The sequence below is a fragment of the Dipodomys merriami genome, unplaced genomic scaffold (genome assembly GCF_024711535.1).
Source record: "Dipodomys merriami isolate MVZ:Mamm:240054 unplaced genomic scaffold, mDipMer1.0.p SCAF_19, whole genome shotgun sequence".
NCBI classification, from domain to species: Eukaryota; Metazoa; Chordata; class Mammalia; order Rodentia; family Heteromyidae; genus Dipodomys; species Dipodomys merriami.
The window spans coordinates 18,808,866-18,829,161 of NW_027203270.1; the positions used below are offsets into that span (position 1 = coordinate 18,808,866).

Consider the following 20,296-nt stretch of genomic DNA (forward strand, 5'->3'; position numbering starts at 1 on the left):
ACACACACACACACACACACACACACAATAATAATAATAATAATATTTTGAAATCATGAAAATTTAATACTGGGAATTATGTACATAAACGTTCCACATTTGTATGATGGGAGAATATGCAGTTACTAAAGTCCTGATATGCAAGCATTCTAATAAGAAAAACTTACTCTGAGTCACATATGCCTAGCAGACAATGTGCAATAGGATACCATTTTGAATAAAATATTTAAGAATCTAGGTATGTGTGTGCATGTGTGCACACACAAAGACATACATAGTGGGGTTATAATTTAAATTTTTATTTCTTGGGATCTTTTTCTCTCCCAAGTTTTTGCTATTATCAGAATTTTTCTACATACTAGTAGAGATATTATAGAATATCTCTATATCTGTATATGTGCAAATGCAGTCATGGTATTTAGTATACATTATATGGGAAATGAACTATGCAACTTGTGGGCAGGGGCAGGAAGGGAACTTGGAGAAAAGTGAAGGAAAGGGTGAGTGACATTGCCCCAAAAGAATTGTACTCATTGGGGCTGGGAAGGTGGCTCAGTGGTAGAGCGCTTGCCTTGCATGCATGAGGCTCTGGGTTCGATTCCTCAGCACCACATAAGCAAAAAAAAAAAAAAAAAAACAAAAACTAGAAGTGGCGCTGTGGCTCAAGTGGTAGAGTGCTAGCCTTGAGCTGAAGAGCTGAGGGACAGCACCCAGACCCAGAGTTCAGGCCCCATGACCGGACACACACACACACAAAAAAAGAATTGTACTCATTACCTAACTTATGAAATGGCGGCCCCTCTGTACAACACCTTAATAATAATATATTAAAAAAATAAAAATCACAGGGAATGGCAAAGACCAGACTGTGTCCACAGAGTACAAATATTTTCCTTCACATCCTCTCAAGAACACAGGAGAGCCCCTTCCCACAAATGGCTGAAGAACCAGGGCAGGCTGCCACTGATTACCACTAAACATTTCCTTGAGTATAAAACACAGGGACATAAGAAAACACTGGCACAAGAACAGACTGGAGGATCAATGGAATAGAACTGAAAACCCAGAAATGAACCCACAGACCTATAGCCACCTAATCTTTGATAAGGGAGCCAAAAAAATAGGATGGAAGAAAGATAGCCTCTTCAGTAAATGGTGCTGGCAAAATTGGTTAAACCTGCAGAAAACTAAAGTTAGATCCTTATCCTTATGTAGCACCCTGCACCAGAATCAACTCCAAAACTATCAAAGACCTTGAAGTAAAAAGCAGACACCCTGAAAACATTACAGGAAGGAATTGAAGAGCTTCTGCATGGCAAAAGACATAGCCAGCAAGATCAATAAATGGGCTAAGGAGAGAGAGAGAGAGAGAGAGAGAGAGAGAGAGAGAGAGAGAGAGAGAGAGAGAGAGAGAGAGAGAGAGAGAGTTCGTTCTCTGAAGAGGAAATAAGAATGCCAATAAACATATGAAGAAAAGCTCAACTTCTCTGGCCATAAAAGAAATGCAAATCAAAACAACATTGAGATTCCACCTCACCCCAGTCTAGAATGACTATAACCAAAAAATCTACTAACAACAGATGCTGGAGGGGATGTGGCCAAAAGGGAATGCTACTATACTGTTGGTGGGAGTAAACTTGTTCAACCACTCTGGAAAGCAGTGTGGAAGTTCCTTAAAAGACTACAGAGAGAGCTCCCCTATGTCCCAGCAATCCCACTTCTGGACATTTACCCAAATGATCACAAACAAGGCCATACTAAAGTTACCAGCACAACTATGTTTATAACAGCATTATTCACCATAGCTAAGATAACTGAACCAACCCAAACGCCCCTCCGTAAATGAAAATGTGATATATATATATACATATATATATATACACATATGAATTCTATACTTCTATCAGAAAGAATGACACTGCCCCATTTGTTAGGAAATGGAAGATTTGGAAAAAATCATATTAAGTCAAGTAAGCCAGACCCAAAGAAACATAGGTCCCATAGTTTCCCTTATTTGCAATAATTAGTATTAGTTTAAGATAATATTAGCAGATGAGCAGGATAGCTCAATAGCTAGATACATATGACCATATAAGATGAAATGAACTCCAAGACATGGACACAAGAGGTTTTTCTTTGTGTTTTTAATGTACTATGTGACTTTTTGTTTTTTTTTATATGTTCTTCCCCTATGGTATATCCCCTGTTGTCATTGTATTTGATTTTGGTACCCTGGTTTTGTATATACATTTATTTGAATTAGGGAAAAGCTGGGGAACAACAGAATGGTGAGATAAAGGACAAGGTGGGAAATCAATGTAACAGCAACATACACAAGACAATATGTTGGAAATGATCTATACAACTTGGTGTGGGGGAAGTAGGAGAAAAATGAGGGAAGGGGTAACAAGTTTGACAAGAAATGTACTTATTACCTTACTTATGTAACTATAACCTCCCTATATACATCACTTTGACAATAATAAATACATGAATAAAAAAACAAAACAAACAAACAAACAAAAAAAACCACTCTCACTGTCAGGCACTGGTGGCTTATGCCTGCAATCCCAGCTACTCAGGAGGCTGAGATCGGAGGGTATGGGTTCAAAGCCAGCCAAGACAGGAAAGTCAGTGAAACTCTTATTTCCAATAAACTACTCAGAAAAAGCTGGAAGTGGTACTGTTGCTCAAGTGGTAGAGAACTAGCTTTGAGCATAGAGGCCCAGAGACAGTGCTTAGACTCTGAGTTCAAGCCCCAGGACCGGCAAAAAAAACACCAAAAAACAACAACAAAAATCCACTTTCACTGCTGTCTGTTCCTTCTGATTCTAAATCTTTCTTCCACTAATACATTTTTTAAAAAGATAGACCTTGAAGTCTGTATTTTAGCCCCCAAAACTCCTAAATCTAAGAGCAGAATAAACAAGTAAACCAATGAAGTAAAACAAGTAATCACAGCTGTGGTCAAAGAGGAGGGTTGGCAGGGAATTAGAAAACAACAGCCACTGCAGTAGCTGGAAGGGCCTTTGGAAGAGGACAGTCACATAGGGACCTGGAGAATCAGCCGCAGCTAGCTATAGAACAGCCTGTACAAATGACTTGTGAAAAGCTTACAAGCAGGAGCAAGTGAATACTTACCTACTCCTCCAAAGGGCAAAGAATTGAGGGTAAAGTGCATGATGACATCATTGCCCGTGACACCCCCACTGGATGTCTCATCAATCATCCGTTTGATGAGCTAAGGAACAGACAAAGGTGTCCAGGTCAGACCAAAGGCTCAGTGACCCATGCCTTTAGAAAGCACTTGCAGCTCCTCAAATATTTCAATATGCTCTAAGGACATACATGAAGACTTTGTGTTCCAGTTATGAGTTCTTAAGTTTAGGGACATTATGCTAAATAGGTAACAACCTAAACTATGGTTCATTTAGCAAAACTGACTTATCAGATGCCTATCTAGTAAAAGTTGCACATACTAAGCTGAAAACCTGAAATCCTAAATGCTCTAAAATCCCAACATGATCTTACACAAGCAGGTAATTCTATACCATGAAACTTTTTTCATGCATTTAAATTACTAAACAAATACTGTGTAAAATTATCTTCAGGACGTGTTTATATGACTATATAAAACATAACTTCTGTGGTTATATTTAGGTCTCATATCTAAGATGCCTGGAACATGTATATAAGGCAAATATTCCAAAATCTTTTTAAAAAACTGCAATTAAGCTGGGTGTGGTAGCTCACACTTTAAGAAAAAAAATGTAATATATATACACACACATATATTTTCAAATAGTTGTACAAGGAGGCTACAATTGTGGTACACATTTGTATTCCTAGCACTTGGTAGGCTCAAGTAGATCATTAGTTAGAGGCCAATCTTGGTTTGTATAGTGATATCCTGCCTCCAAAAAAATTGAAATCTGAAATAATTCTGATTCACAGCATTTCAACTTGTACATTGAGGGAAGTTACCCTGAACCTTTGGGCCTACTTATACAGTTACTACCAAGGGTGGGGGTACTCCATAGAAAACTGTAGCTAAAGTTTTTTTTCAAATAGAGTATAGTTCAGACTATATTCTGGTCTTTAAAAAATATTACTTTCCTATCTCTGTTCTAAACTACAGCATATGATTAATACATGCTCATCTGTATGAAATACAAAATGTAAGATTTTAGATTTACCATCTTTTTTTTTCTTTTGCTGGTCCTAGGCTTGAACTCAGGGCTTAGGTGCTATCTCTAAGCTTTTTCACTTGAGGCTAGTGCTCTAACACTTGAGCCACATCTCCAATTCTAGCTTTTTGGTGATTAATTGGAGAGAAAAGTCTCTCAGATTTTCCTTCCCAGGCTGGCCTCTAACCTTGATCCTCAGATCTTGACCTCCTGAGTAGCTAGGATTACAAGTGTGAGCCACCACCGAAAAATTTAAAATCATATTTTTGAAGAAATACATTGTGGATAGCCTAACACCCAAAAAGGCCAATAATACTGCTGTCATTTTTCCTGGGTGACAACAAGTTCTTGCAAGTTCTTCATGGTGAATGTATCCAACATACTCAGGCTTCAGGGTTCCCATTATCTATAGTTGCTTTAAATGTTTTATGACCAGATTGGTCTTAAAAAGCCCTGTATATATATCTCTCTCCAGATATTTGCAGCTATCTGTACCTCAATAGTCTAGCAAGCTTCAGAAGCTATCATATGACTACTGTTACTTAACACTCAAAGCTCTCTGGAACACATCTTGCTCATGAACTTGGACTAACTCGTACCATTTTCCCTTGTCATTTTCCTATTTTTTTTTCCAGAGGGATTCTCTATGCACATGGAGGCTGCCAATCACCAGCAGCAGCCAATCACCTAGAAATCTGAATAAGCAAGCCATATAGAGTGGCAGAGCCACTCAATCAGGTGGTAAGGGTACTACCAATGTAACATCAACACACAGAAGCCTTTATCTTACCTAGCCCCATTTGGGTCACAGGGATAGGCTCTTACACAGAAATGCCCCTGTGGATACAGGTCACAAAATGCTGGTACACGTCAGTCTTCCAATTACATAAGTGGTGTTAGTGAGTCAAAAGACTTAAGACACTCACCCTAGTGGACTCAGATCTAACCCCAGGCATTAGGGGACAGGGTACAATGATAACCCCAGGGCCTTATTACCTAAGATAACAAGCTAGGAATGCAGTCATTTGTTGAACTTTGATATACAAATAAGCTGTCATTTGCTTTACTATAAAGGAGAAACATACCTTAAGGGAGTTATTCAGTGTGCAATTCTCTGTAAGGCTTACCTTATTGTTATGAGAGAATACATAGAGAGCCAGTGGTTTCTCACGTTCATTTATGAAATGTATGGCTTCATCTGCATTTTTTACAGGCACTATTGGAAGAATTGGCCCAAAAATTTCTTCTTGCATCACCTTGGTTTCAGGATCAACATCAGTAAGTATTGTTGGGGCTGAAAAGAAATGAAATAAAAAAGAAAATGATAAAAGACAAAAAGACAACCCCTCTCACACTTGCTTCACCAGGTCTCCTACGCATCTCTCTCCCACTCATGGGAGAGCGTTCCTGTTAGCATGGGTCAGCACTCATTGAATGAATAAATAAATATCACAAGACTGTGATTAAACTATAAACATTCAATCTCCAAACCAAATGAATCAAGGGATCTCTTGCAAACCAAGACAGAAATATACTTAACATATTTTATTTATATATGTTCATAGCTATATAGATTTGTAGTTTATATCCATATCTTCCTATAAATAGATCTTTCTGGGCACACAGGCGTTTTTCATGAATGAAATCAATGTTTTTTCTTCTTCTTCTTCTTTTTGTCAGTTATGAGGCTTGAACTCTGGGCCTGGGCGCTGTCTCCCAGCTCTTCAGCTCATGGCTGGTGCTCTACCACTTGAACCACAGCACCAGTTCCAGCATTCTGAGTAGTTTATTGGAGATAAGAATCTAACAGACTTTCCTGCCTGGGCTAGCTTTGAACTTTGATCCTCAGATCTCAGCCTCCTGAAGTAGCTAGGATTACAGGTGTGAGCAACCAGTGCCTGGCTTGCTTTTTCTTCTTAACTCAAGTGCGCTCACGCATATCATCTCACTGACTTTCATTCCAACCCTGTAACAGAGTAAGAAAACAAGCAGGCATCAGTGGCTCACACCTATAATCATAGCTACTCAGGATGCTGAGATTTGAGGATCGAAGTTCAAAGCCAGCCCATGAGAAGTGGAGCTGTGGCTCAAGTGGCAGAGCACTAGCCTTAAGCAAAAGAAGCTTAGGGACAGAGCCCATGCTCCAAGTTCAAACTCTAGGATGGCAAAAAAAAAAAAAAAAAGGAAAACATCTCTAGGTAGACAAGATTCCTTACATCTGAGCTTGTTTAAATGGGAAAGAAGGGCAAAGGGTGCCAGAAAAATTGAAGTGTTCCAACAGTGTTGCCAATGCAAACCACTGGTCAGTATGGTTATCCATAAACGAACTGGATCCTCAAGTAAAAGAACATTTGACAACCAACAGACTGGCCTTCTGTCTTTACCTGGGATTTCTACTAGATTATCTTAGAACTGGGGAACTTACCTTTTTCTGAGTATATAGGCTATTCTCCAATCTACTGCCCACAACTTCCTTGAGGCATAGAACCAATGTGGTTTGGTCCTCTCCTTCTATGCATAGTCAAGACTTAGTTGAGCACCAGTTCAGAAGAATTAGACCAAGATAATCATGACTACTCTTCCTCTTGCAATTGAGAATCTAGAAGTGGGGGCATGTTGCCATTCTAAGGATAGGAAGAAGGGCTAGAAGTGTGGCTCTATGAGAGAGCACTAGCTTGTGAGCTGAAGTGTTAGAGTCTGAGTTCAAGTCCTGATCCTGAGTGGGGAGACAAGGATAGGAAGAACAGTATCATAGGTGTGGGTGTGGGTGTGTCTATGTGTGCTTTTTTGCTCACAGCTGATACTCTACCTCTTGAGCTACAACTCCAGACCAGTTTTTTTTGCTGGTTAATTGGAGATAAGGTCTCATAGACTTTTCTGCCCAGGCTGGCTTCAAACTTCAATACTCAGATCTCAGCCTCTGGTGTAGTCAGAATTATAGGCCATTTATTTATTTGTTTGTTTATTTAAAGTTGCATTACTTAGCTACTGAAATATCCAGCCCAGGACAGTCTCATTATAGGAGAATAAGTTTCTTATTTAAATATTTTTAATTTTTATCTTTTTTTTGGGGGGGGTCGGTCATGGGGCCTGAACTCTGGGCCTGGGCACTGTCCCTCAGCTCTTCAGCTCAAGGCTAGTGCTCTACCACTTGAGCCACAGCACCACTTCCGGCTTTTTTCTTTTTGCTTATATGGTGCTAAGGAATCGAACCCAGGGCCTCATGCATGCAAGGCAAGTGCTCTACCACTGAGCCACCTTCCCAGCCCCTAATTTTTATCTTTTTTAGTTGAGTGGATAGAAATTTTAGGAAGAAAATAATTTGATAATATGCATGTAAATATGAAAAGTAGTATAACGAGGTGTATCATTAAGCATATACATAGATATATGCATTCATTTAAAACAACTTTTAAGGAAAGTAGTATAGTAAAAAGCAGTAGTTAGTAGTTTATATTACACACTACACAAACAACAGTTTATATAAGATCAACAGTAGTGTTAGCTAGAACTGCCAAATTGCCATCTTCCCATAGAAAGACTCTCTATTACCTATGTAGCGCGTGGCCTCATCAATCTCCCCACCAAAAGCTATTTTTTGTCCTTCAAGCAGACGCCTTATCCTCTGAAAATGACGAATGTTAATGATCCTTTCATAATCAGAAGACTCTTTGATATTTTCTCCATAAAATTCCTATTGGAAACAATGAGTATTTAAAAGGCAAAAGATTTATACGATCTGAAGAGAAACTAGAGTATAACAATGTGTATTTAATTGTCACCAAGACCCATATTTAAATTTCTTTAAAAATTTAAAACATACTCATATTTGAAAACTGACCTGGTTTTACATACTCATAGAATCCAATACCCTTCTCAAGTAACTTAATAGAATAATAGCAAGAACAAGCTTTTTGGAAGATCAAGAATAAGAAAATAAAGCATTTACACTCCCATCTATCATGTTCCTTAGTTCAGGGTTCTCATGGCTCTCTTAGAATCTCTTGGCTGTAGCTACTTTCCCCCTACAATAAGGTGGGTTGCTGAAGCAAAAACATTCTAGCCTATAAACACTAAATATTTACTATCTAGCTCTTTAGCAAAATAGATTGCCAGCTGCTGCTCCATTTTATTGGTATGTTTTCTCTGGACTCGTGTTTTTACCACTTTCAGATGACAGTAAAACTGCAGTGGTAGAGCACTTGCCATGCATGCATGAGGCCCTGGGTTCGATTCCTCAGCACCACATAAGCAAAATGAAAAAAGCCGGAAGTGGCGCTGTGGCTCAAGTGGTAGAGCGCTAGCCTTGAGCTGAAGAGCTGAGGGACAGCGCCCAGGCCCAGAGTTCAGGCTCCACGACCGGACCCCCCCCCAAAAAAAAAAAACTACTTAATGGATCAAAATACAATAAGGAATCAATATTTATTATGCAAAACAAACACAAAACTACTGAACCGCTGTAACATTTCTAAGCCTTGTGAGACCTCTGAATTCAATCTGAAATCTCTACCCAGAGCAACTCTCCAATCTGGTGGAAGTTAGTTAAAATGCACTCTTGGGAACCAAGCTCAGGGCCATTAGGCTGATTGTAATGCAGAATCACCTGCTAGCCCTGGATCATCTGAAAGAGAATCTTTGGAGGATAAGATCTAGAAATATTTTTAAATGGTTCTTTAATAATTTTAACATGTAGCTCTGCTGAGAACCAATGTGTTAGAGAATACGTGTCTCAAAGGTAGGTGGGAAAGCTAAATATTTGCCTAAATTCCAACTACTTTTGGTTTCACAGGGGTCTTCAACTACTCTCCTTTCTATCCTACATTCCTAGAACCTGGTCAACTTTCAAATTCTGCTTTTCTGGTTCCACCTTCAGTCCCATCATAAATGTCTAAATCTCTCTAAGACCTTAATATCTTACCCTGTCTCCCTAAACTTCCTGGCACATAATTTACATTCTCTGATCATACACTAATCATTTATATCTTTAATCCCTCCTTCTAGTGCTAAATTAACATTGGTTGACACACACACACACACACACACACACACACACACACACACACACACACACACACACACACACACACACACACACACACACACACACACACACACACACATTAACCTATGCAATACTGGGGTTTGAATCCAGGGTTTTGTGCTTGCTAGACAGCTACTCTACTCCTTGAGCCTTGCTTCTGGCCCTGAATTATTCCAATAATAAACATTTCCTTCCAACCACTAAACTGGGTAACAGATAATTGTCCATTCTTTTCTAGCAACTTAAATTATACATTTCCTTCAAGTCTTAGTTTAGTATACTACTATATAGCTTTCCTTCTTTCCTTCTTATAGATGTTTACCTAAGAGTCTGATAACCATCTAAAGGGTACACTTTAAGCAGATACTTAATGAACTGACTCTTTAAAGCTATTAGCCATTCCAGGGCCTCTACACATATGAGAACTGATAACCTTAATCAAAATGCCCATTATGCCAAAGGGTCTCTAATTATACTCCAAGGGATTGATATTCTCTACTCCCCTTAGATAGTCTATAAAAGTTACTAAGTTACACTTTCAATTAGCTAATAGATTAATTCAGTTACCTACACTACTGGAATTTTCCCAGAGGAAGAAAGAAATGAGGGTGTTGTCTACCAACAGTTAATCTGCCTTTTTATATTATTGAAATCAGTAGAATGAAAGAGCTGAACACAGACCTTCAAGGTTTCTTTAATCTTCTGCACAATTTGGTGCTGGAGGGCAGATTCACAGAGAATGTAGTCAGGAGCGATGCATGTTTGACCACAATTCATGAACTTTCCCCAAGTTATGCGTCTGAGGGGAGAGGGGTAAAAACCACAACAACACTCAGAATAGAATAGCTATATAATTTGGTGACATATTTTGGTGTCATTTGAATACTTTCCAACATATGTGTGTGTATATTTGGTAATAATTAAAAAAAAATCTGTCCGGGAATAGTGGCTCACACCAATAATCCCAGCTACTTGGGAGACAGAGATTAGAAAGATCACAGTTCAAAGCCAGCACAGGAATAGAGTTAGCAAGATTTCATCTCAATCAACAAGCTGCACATGGCAGCTCACATCTGTAATTCCAGCTATTCAGGAAGCATAACTTGGAAGATTGAAGTCTGAGGCCAGCCCCAGCTACAAAAATGAGTTTTTATTTAATAAACAGCTAAAAACAAAAAAGGATTGGGGTGTGTGTGGTCCAAATGGTAAAGCAGCTGCCTATTAAGCAAGAGGTCGAGCTCAAATCCTAGTACTGCCAAAAGAAAAACAAATTCATTTCTAAATTAGTTGGTAGAACTTAGAATGCACTGTCCAACAGACATAGAATATTATAAGTAGCAGGAAGGTGTTTAAGCCAGCTTGACAAATAGTACTTGATAAGCAATGGTAACCATTGCTTACTATAGAAAAAGAGAATAGTCTCTCTTTTTTTTTTTTTTTGGTCGGTAGTGGGGCTTGAACTCTGGGGCTGGGTGCTGTCACTGAACTCTTCAAATCAATGATAGTGCTCTACCACTTGAGCGTCAGTGCCACTTCTGGTGGTTTATTGGCGATAAAAGTCTCAGAGACTTTCCTGCCCGGGCTGGCTTTGAACTATGATCCTCAGATCTCAGCCTCCTGAGTAGCTAGGATTACAGGCGTGAGCCGGCTATATGAAATCTTAAGAACAGAAAAAAGTTTTCTAAAATTTATAAGGACAAGTACATGGATATCAGGACCTATGGCTCATTATTTCCAGCAGTGGAACCAAAAGACAGTTTGTGCACATTGAACACCAAAGCTTAATGATGTATCTTAGAGCTATAAGGCATGGGGTTCAAAGAATATTGTTAGCCTATTAGGAAAACCTTCCACTGTGTTGGAAGAAAAATTAAAAATTAGGTGAGCCAGCTCACCTGCAAGCAATGTCCAGGTTACAGTCTTTATCAATATAACATGGACTTTTCCCTCCCAGTTCAAGTGTCACAGGGGTCAGATGCTTGGCAGCAGCCTCCATAACAATTTTTCCAACTGCAGTGTTTCCTGTATAGAGAATGTGGTCAAATCGCTGTTTCAGAAGCTCTGTGGTTTCCACAACACCTCCATTAATAACAGCATACAGGTCCTCAAAAAAAAAAAAAAAAGAAACAAAAATTCTTATGTTTCCAAATTAGCCCTATTGTCAAGTTCCTATTTCAGCAATTCCTTCAGCATAAACATAACATTTTGTAAAACCAGGAGATTGAGACCACTCCTTGTGAGGTACCAAGAACAAGTAGAAGATACAGAGTTTACTGGCACATGGGAACCGTCAGTCCATATGAAGCTGACACAGAAAGTCCAATGTTTTCTTTTTTTTTTTTTGGGTCCGGTCCTGGGGCTTGAACTCTGGGCCTGGGCGCTGTCCCTCAGCTCTTCAGCTCAAGGCTAGCGCTCTACCACTTGAGCCACAGCGCCACTTCCAGCTTTTTTCTTTTTGCTTATGTGGTGCTGAAGAATCCAACCAAGGGCCTCTGGCATGCAAGGCAAGCGCTTTTTACCACTGAGTCACCTTCCCAGCCCAAGTCCAATGTTTTCTATATACGCTTGTCAATATTTTATCTAGGAGGATGGGGTGTGTTATATTGAAGCTGGGAATTTGGGTGAGAAAATGGCTGCTATATATGATCACAGAACAAGTATCAGCTCCAAGTCTTAATATTAATGTCTCTTTACCAGGAGTAGGGAAATTTTAGTTCTGCCAAAGGACATCTGGATTTCTGTAACATAATTTGAGTGCCATCGTTTGAGTGGAAAGCCCACAAAAAGAATACAGTCTGTCTTGTCATGTTCCGAATGATTTTACAAGCCTTAGATGGCCTTTAGGCTGCATTTACTTTTGTATGTGTGGTGTGCACTGATCCTGGGGCTTAAATTTAGGGCCTGGGTACTGTCCCTGAGCTTCTCTGCTCAAGAGTAGTGCTCTACCACCTGAGCCATGGCTCCATTTCTGGCTTTTTGGTGGTTAATTGGAGATAAGAGTTTCACAGATTTATCTGCCTGGGATAGTTTCCAACCTTAATCCTCAGATCTCAGATTTCTTAGAGGCTAGGATTACAGTTGTTCAGTCACAAGCAACTAGCTGCCCTTGCTTTTTAAGTATATATTGAATTTGGGGTCTGCTACAAACTGGCTTATGCGACTCAGGAAAGCTACTGAACATCTGAGCCTGTTATTGGGAAGATTCACAGTTTCTGTAAACTGACTCTTTATATGAAATTATGTTACTACTAGCAGCTATTCTAAGAGAGAATACTTTGAACAGTAATAGCAGGAAAAGTAACAATAAATGGCAAGGCAAAAGATAGAAGGAGATATAAAAATTCTGAGTTATATGAAGTATAAGTAGGCTTGTGGGCTCATGTTTGGGTCCTGCTCTTTGAAAGCTAACTACTTTTCATTTGCTTTATAGATTGAATATATTTCAAATTTTAACTTTTTTTTTTTGGCCTATATTGGTGTTTGAACGCAAGGCCTCATACTTGCTTAGCTCTTACTTGCTTGTCCAGCACTCTGCCACTTGAGTCATCTTTTGGGGGGCTTCATTTATAGATCATATATGATTGGTCTCCCATTAAGCTAACTGAAGCAGGTACATTACTGTCCCCCCACCTCCCAATCAAGACAGTCAACTATTGAAGAATTTACCCCTGGTGAGAGATAACACAGGACAATGATTCTTCATTTTCTGGTTTCAAGTCCTACATAATCTAAGACACATCACTATGTTTCATTTCATCCTTCTGGAGTAGACAACCACAGCTATTAGAACAAAATATTTCTGTGGCTGCTGTAACAGTGATAAGAGCACAACAAAAACAGTATTATTCTGAGTTAACCTCAAGGTAGTTGTAACCTAATGTGCAAAATATGTGGGACATTTTGTGTGCCTTTTGTTGAATATAAAATATTCTCTTTGAAGCAATTGCATGTGGAACTCAGCAATCTCAAATTAATCACACATTTCCTCTAGCAAAGCATGAGAACCGTGATTCAGATAAAAAGATAAACCACTCTAAAGCTGAGACTGTTTCTTTGTTCAGCCTTTGATACTCTTAAATGCCAGCCCTTTAACCCAGAGTGAGGATCCACCTGCTAGTTCAGAAGGCCACTTTCTTTCTGTAGTTTTCATTCCACAGACATGCCCTTCATAAAAGCAGAAGTACTCATAATAATATTACAGTATGGTATTCTGTTAGGACAAAAGAAACTGTCAGCGACAAAAACATGCTAGTACTCATCATTGGTTAATTTACTAAATGAACATTTCTAAAATCATATGTTAGTGTAAATAAAGACTAGTCCCAAATGCCAAATGGTAGAAGATCTGTAAATAGTGGTGATATTTATGAAGCCCAAGTGTACATTGTGTAACCATAACTGTTGGATTATTTCACTGTGTATTTTGGAACTTAATTTCTTTTCGTAAGCCAATTAGTGGAGGCTTAAGAAACTGCCCATGGATAGCTAGCAATGACATATTCAAGGAGCAAAATCAAGTGTGTTTTCCACACACAAAAAATTATATTAAAGATGGGTCAAGATACTCTTACCTGGTCTAAATATTGAGGGAGAAGTTTAGCCAAGATCTCGGCTGTATTTTCACTTAGTTCTGAAGGCTTGATAATCACAGCATTTCCTACACAAAAAAGCAGAACAGTGTAATACCTGAGAAACTTTAGTACCTTCCAAAACAATGTTCATGAAGGGAATATAGGCTATTGCAGTAGGACAAAAGAGATTGTCAGTGACAGTACTTCAATTGTTTCTGCAGTCCTTAATTCTGATTTCTTCATAATGAGCACAAGAGCTCATCTTACTTTCCTTTCACCTATTCCTTCCAAACTGTTAATTCCTTAGTTCTTAGTATCTCTAGGACATTGAGAACAGGCTCAGTCAGCCTTTCCTATTCTTCCAAGCTTTCTGTTACTTATCCTCTATTTAAGCTTGACTTTTCCCCTTTGCCCTGAAATTATTGAGCAAATTAGCTATGTCAACATAAGCTGTTGATAGAGATTCCCCAATTATTGCTTGGGATTTGTATATAAACAAGATAACATTCTAAGAACCCTTGCTGGAATGAAGAAACTGGTCAGACAGAATCAAAATGAGGTTTATTCAAGGACAGAACTAGCAACTGAAACCACATTAGAATATGGATGCTTGACTCCAAAGCCTTGGGCCTTCTGATTTATATACCTCTTCCCCTTACAGGCTTATTCCTCAGGTACTTTAAAATATAGTCATGCAAATCTTCTCATCAGCTATTAAAAATACATATGTACATATTTCTGGATTCTCAATACACTGCTAATGTCAACCAAGGGAAATTACCACCAAAGTAAACTTTTTTTTTGGGGGGGGGTCCAGTCGTGGGGCCTGAACTCTGGGCCTGGGTGCTGTCCTTCAGCTCTTCAGCTCAAGGCTAGTGCTCTACCACTTGTGCCATAATGCCACTTCCGGCTTTTTTCTTTTTGCTTATGTGGTGCTGAGGAATCGAACCCAGGGCCTCAGGCATGCAAGGCAAGCGCTCTACCACTGAGCCACCATCCTAGCTCCCACCACCAAAGTAAACTTAATTGGTCACTATCCTTAATTTAGAACCAACAAGAAAAGATATGCCCCTCTGAAAAGATATAAAGACAGAAGCTAACATCAGACCTGCAGCAATGGCTCCCACCAGTGGCTGTATGGTGAGCAGAAAGGGATAGTTCCAAGCTCCAATAATCAGTACAACTCCCAGAGGCTCTGGCTGAATATAGGCTTCATCCATCATGGTAAGCAGATTCTTCTTAACTGGTTTAGCAGTAACCCATTCAGCAAGATTCTCCAGCACAAAATCAATTTCCCCAAGGATACTGATGACTTCCTGACTGTATGCATTGAATTCACTCTGGTAAAAGAGAATTACAGTTTTATACAATGAGTATGATACATTTGGCTCAACATGTCAAAAATCTCAGGGCAGTTACATCTGCAATGACAAAATGTGTTACTAGACCACCTAGTTTGTCATCTAGATTCCTTCTACACCCTCCACACTCTTAATAAGGAGTTGCTATCTTCTGTTCTAATATATTTCAATGTCTCTAAATCTGTCTTTACTTATTTGAGTCCTTTAACATTATCTCCTTTAGGAAGACTTGCCTGCTTAATAATGGCCTGCCTTGATTACATTTTGTGTACTATAGCAATTATGCTTTTGACTTATATTTAATATAACATCCTTAATATACTGATCTATAATTATTCTCACATCTTATCTGCATGTGTTCTATTTTTTCAACCAAGATAAAACTCTCAAGGGCAGAGAATTTTGTATATGTCCCTAGTAAGCTTATATATACTTACATATTCACATAAAATTTGATGTAGGATGAATAAATGATTCACATTCTTCCTAAGTCACAATTACTCCATCTCATTTATCTAGTACTACATTTCTCCCCATCAAAAGTACTCTACAATTTATTTTTATTTTTATTTTTTGTTGGTCATGGGGCTTGAACGCTGGGCCTGGGTACTGTCCCTGAGCTCTTCAGCTGGAGACAAGGGCTCTACCACTTGAGCCACAGCACCACTTCCAGTATTCTGGTGGTTTATTGGAGATGAGTCTCATGGACTTTCCTGCCTAGGCTGGCTTTGAACTGCAATCCTCAGATCTCAGCCTTCTGAGTAGCTAGGATTACAGGTGTGAGCCACAGGGCCCAGCTCTATAGAAAATTTTATGGATACTAAAATCTTAGGAAGTACTGTTCCTACTCCTTGACATAGTGTTTGACTGGGAAAGGGAGAATCATAAACCCAAAGAAAGGCCTTTGCTGTGCACTGAATGTACATAAAAAGTAAAAACAATTGGAGGCTGGGAAGGTGGCTCAGTGGTAAAGCGCTTGCCTCACATGCATGAGGCCCTGGCTTCAATTCCTCAGCACCACATAAGCAAAAAAAGCCAGAAGTAACACTGCGGCTCAAGTGATAAAGAGCTAGCCTTGAGCTGAAGAACTGAGGGACAGCGCACAGGCCCAGAGTTCAGGCCCCACGACTCACAAAAAAGAAAAAAGAAAAAAAAAGTAAAAACAATTGGGAAGCTGGGATCTGGAACATCATGGTTCAAGGCCAGCCAAGGCATGCACATGAAACCTCTTCCCACCAATAATTAGACATAGTTGTACATGCCTAGCATCAAAGCTATATGGGAGATCATGGTTTCAGATCAAGTTGGGAAGAAAAGTCCACAAAAAAGGGGCTTGGAAGCATGGTTCAAGTAGAACAACTATCTAATAAGTGTGAGGCCCTGAGTTCAACTTCCAGTCTCATCAGTAAAAACCAATAGTGCAAAAAGGGCTAGGGGTGTGGCTCAGAAGAATGCCTGCCTAGTAAGTTTGAGGTCTGAAATTCAAACCCCAGTACTGACAGGGAAAAAAAAAAAGAGTGGGAGTAAAAACAGAATGAAAACAATATTGTTAGAAAACACAGCAGAATATAGTTATAACCTTAAACACTACTTAAAACTTTGCTACTCAAGGTATACTCTCCAAAGAGGCAGCACAATATCACTTGGAACTTCGTTAGAAACTAACCTAACAGTACACAGTCACGACAGAAAATCTGAATACAAAGATGCCCACCTCCCCCCCCCCCATACACACAAAAGTCACTGTATAAAAACAAAAATAGTTTAAGAAAATAGATATGCAATAGATCAAAACGGTTAAATTGATAAGTTACTGATACCCAGCTATGGAAAATTCCCTGCAACTTGTAAGGAAACGAACCAGAAAAATGGGCAAGCATAGGAAAAGACAATTTGCCAGGAAACTCACACACGTCCACCGTGCACAGATAAACAGGGTTGACTGCGCAGCCCACACCCACAGGTCCTCCCACAGCGCTTGTGTAATGCGAAGTAAAGGAGGAAAAGAGAGAAAGAAGCGGGGAGGGGAAGGGAGGAAGAGGAGTGAGGAAGGAGGATGTGGAGGGAGGGGGAAGGACGCAGGGAGGAGGAGGAGGAGGGAGAGGGAGAAGCTTCAGCAGACTGCGGCTTCCAACTTGGGCGGCCAGAGGCCGGGGTCCGGAGCCCCTCTCGCCGCGCGCGAGCACCTTGCACAGGTCGGCGGAGATGGCCGCCAGGATGTCCTTCTCATGCTCCTGCACCATCTTCCGCAGGGCCTCGAGCTGCTGCATCCGGAACCGCAGGGGTCGCGGCCGGCCGGCCCGGAACGCCTGACGAAGCCTCAGGACGTGTCGCTCCATGGCGGGGTTTGAGGAGAAAGCCGAGGTCCTGGAGCCGGACGGCGCGAAGATGTGGCGGGGAGGGACGGAGGCAGGTGTGGTGGCGTGGTCCCTCGCCTTGCTTCCGAGCCCCTCTATCCCCGGTCCCTCAGCGGGTCCCCCACGGGTGACCACGCCTGGTGGACAAGCCGCGGCCTCCGCGCCGGCCAAGTACGACTGCCCCTCAGCTGCGCCAAGCCGCAGTTCACAACCTTGTGCCGCGCGCCCATTGGCCACTCGCTCCCCCACGTGACCATAAACCACGCCCACTCCCCCTGTTGTTCTCGGAACCGCCCTCTCTTGACTGAGGGAAGTGGTTAGTCCGGTGGTGCTGGACCCAGACGGGTTTCAGGGTGCGAAGTTGCAGGGAGAGAGGGCACGGACTGGCTAAGCATAGTGGGCAAGCCGTTAAGGAGAGGTGGGTGTCAGGCAGGAAGCGCCCTCACCCCGACGCGACGCGGGCCCGGAGTGAGTTTCCTTCCTTTTTCTTTCTGCGGCTCTTTCATTTGTGGCGGAATGGGCAGCTTCGGGGGACCTGGTGCGGACCAGGCTCTGGGCCCTAGGGTCGGGTCTCTCAGGTCTGTGGGCAGTGGGCCAGGAGTGGGGTACAGCTTCGGACTCCCTCTGTCTCCAGCTGCTTTCATCCTGTGGGAGTAATTCCCGCAATCATTTCCATCACCTGTCGTTTTCTTTCTCTCCTGTCTGCATATCCCATTTTTCTAATCTGCCTTACTCTTCTTGTTTTCCTTTTGGTGTACTCGAATGAGTCCTTTAGGATTTCTGTTCCTCTCCCTCTCCTTCCTCCCCTCTCTTTCTCTTCTCTTTCCTCTCTCTCCTCTAGGGTTTGAACTTAGGGCAGGCACTCTCTTGGCCTGCTTGAGTCACACCACAGCCCTTCTTTTAGTTTTTTTTTTTTTTTTCTCTTAACTTTGATTCTCCTACCTCTGCCTCCTTGTACATCCTGTGTACTTGGGATCACAGGCTTGCACTACTGATGCCCAACTTCATGATCTCTGCAGTATTCAAGTGACTTCTGGATCGCCTTCTCTTTCACAGTCACTCCTTCATCTAATCCAATGGATGTAGGACAGAAAAGGCTTTAAGACCAAACTTTCCTCTTGAGTTCCCAACTGTTTATTTACATCCTTGTGATCTCCATTTGGATTTGTAACAGGCATTTTTACAGCTAATGTTAAACAATTTTTCATTTATTTTCCTCTACCAAACAATGAATACCTTCTCCAGTGTTCCGGGTCAGTGAATGAATGAATGGGATGGACCATCTATTATGTCTTTGCAATCATTCTTGACTCTGCTTATTTGGCCTTATCTTCAAAACATGCACTGGATCTAACTGCTTTCACACTAGTAGGATAATTGTGTGCTTCTAGATTCAATCCTATGCAGTTGCTGACCATTTCTGTAGTGGAAAAGGAGTTAAGATTATTCCTAGCTGGGCACTGTGGCTCATGCCTGTAATTTTAGCTACTCAGGAAGCTGAAATCTGAGGATAGAGATCTGAGGATGGAGATTCAAAGCCAGCCTGGCAGGCTTATGTCTAATTAACCACCAGCAAACTGGATGTAGTGCTGTGGCTCAGAATGGTAGAGTGCTAGCCTTAAGTGAAAGAGCTCAGGCCCTGAGTCCAAGCTTCTTGACCAACACTCCCCGCCAAAAAAAATTATTCCTGATATTTGTTCCTTCTTGCCTTGGTCAAGGTGGCCCCATAGATTGGCAGTGACATCTCCAAAGGGCATAGGCTCCTATCTGTGCAGCCCCACAGAGTTCAGCAGGGGTAATTTTAGCAACTACTGATATCTGACATCACCCCATTCTTCCTTGTGTATTAATCTTAAAATTTCCTCCATGAAATAACTAAATTTGTTTCCTCATTATCACTGGACTGTGAGAGCCTCTCTGATGCCGAGCTGTGAGACCTGAAATAGTTAAGGTCTTGAAATGCCAGCTCTATGTGCCCTGAGTTGCTGAGGACCCAGCCTGAGTAAAGTCAAATGGTTGAAGCTGACAGAGGTAAAAGTTACTACCCAAAGTATGTTTAAATTAGACCTGCTTGCACACTAAAGGCTTAAGGCCTTGGAGACAAGGTGGACATCTGTTTTACAGATAGAATGTTTTATTCTTTCTGCTCCCTAACGAAAAGGGAGTCAATTACTTCTATGTATTCAAATTATACCTCAAGTTAATGGTTGTAACCACAAGATAGATTGATACCCTAGTCTCTGAACTTATCTATAGCCACTCCTCCCCCTGTACTGAAACCCAGTAAAAAATAGTCATTTGTCACATGAGGAAATGTTCATCATCCCTGGTGGTGAAGGAAATGCAAATAAAGACAACCCTGAGATACCACCTTACCCCAGTCAGAATGTCCCACATCCACAAATCAGCCAACGACAAATGCTGGAGGGGATGTGGAGAAAGAGGAACCTTATTACACTGCTGGTGGGAATGTACACTTACACAACCACTTTGGAAAGCAGTCTGGAGGGTCCTCAGAAAGCTAAAGATTGATCTCCCTTAAGACCCAGTCATACCACTTCTAGGCATCTACCCTGAACAACAGGAACCAATATACAAGGACACATGCACCTCCATGTTTATTGCAGCACTGTTCACAATAGCTAGGATATGGAAACAACCCAGATGCCCCACCACAGATGAATGGATCCAAAAATTGTGGTATCTATACACAATGGAATATTATGCAGCCATTAGAAATGACAAAATAATGGCATTTGCAGGGAAATGGATGGAGCTA

The 20,296-nt window shown here is 40.9% G+C and overlaps 1 protein-coding gene across 2 annotated transcripts in view; it reads right to left on the reverse strand.

Moving 5' to 3' along the window:
* Aldh3a2 (aldehyde dehydrogenase 3 family member A2) overlaps window positions 1–17,697 on the reverse strand; it is a 29,254-nt gene extending 11,557 nt beyond the window's left edge. The window contains exons 1-8 of one of the 2 annotated variants that reach the window (XM_070027585.1): window positions 17,347–17,697; window positions 14,908–15,139; window positions 13,800–13,885; window positions 11,124–11,332; window positions 9,910–10,027; window positions 7,740–7,881; window positions 5,315–5,481; window positions 3,142–3,241 (exon numbers count right to left, since the gene is read on the reverse strand). In XM_070027585.1, coding sequence (XP_069883686.1) covers window positions 3,142–3,241; window positions 5,315–5,481; window positions 7,740–7,881; window positions 9,910–10,027; window positions 11,124–11,332; window positions 13,800–13,885; window positions 14,908–15,139; window positions 17,347–17,499 — 1,207 coding nt within the window. In that variant the 5' untranslated portion in view covers window positions 17,500–17,697. The remainder of the gene's footprint in view (window positions 1–3,141; window positions 3,242–5,314; window positions 5,482–7,739; window positions 7,882–9,909; window positions 10,028–11,123; window positions 11,333–13,799; window positions 13,886–14,907; window positions 15,140–17,346) is intronic. The other variant, XM_070027586.1, reaches the window with a different exon arrangement.
* Window positions 17,698–20,296: the final 2,599 nt, after the last annotated feature.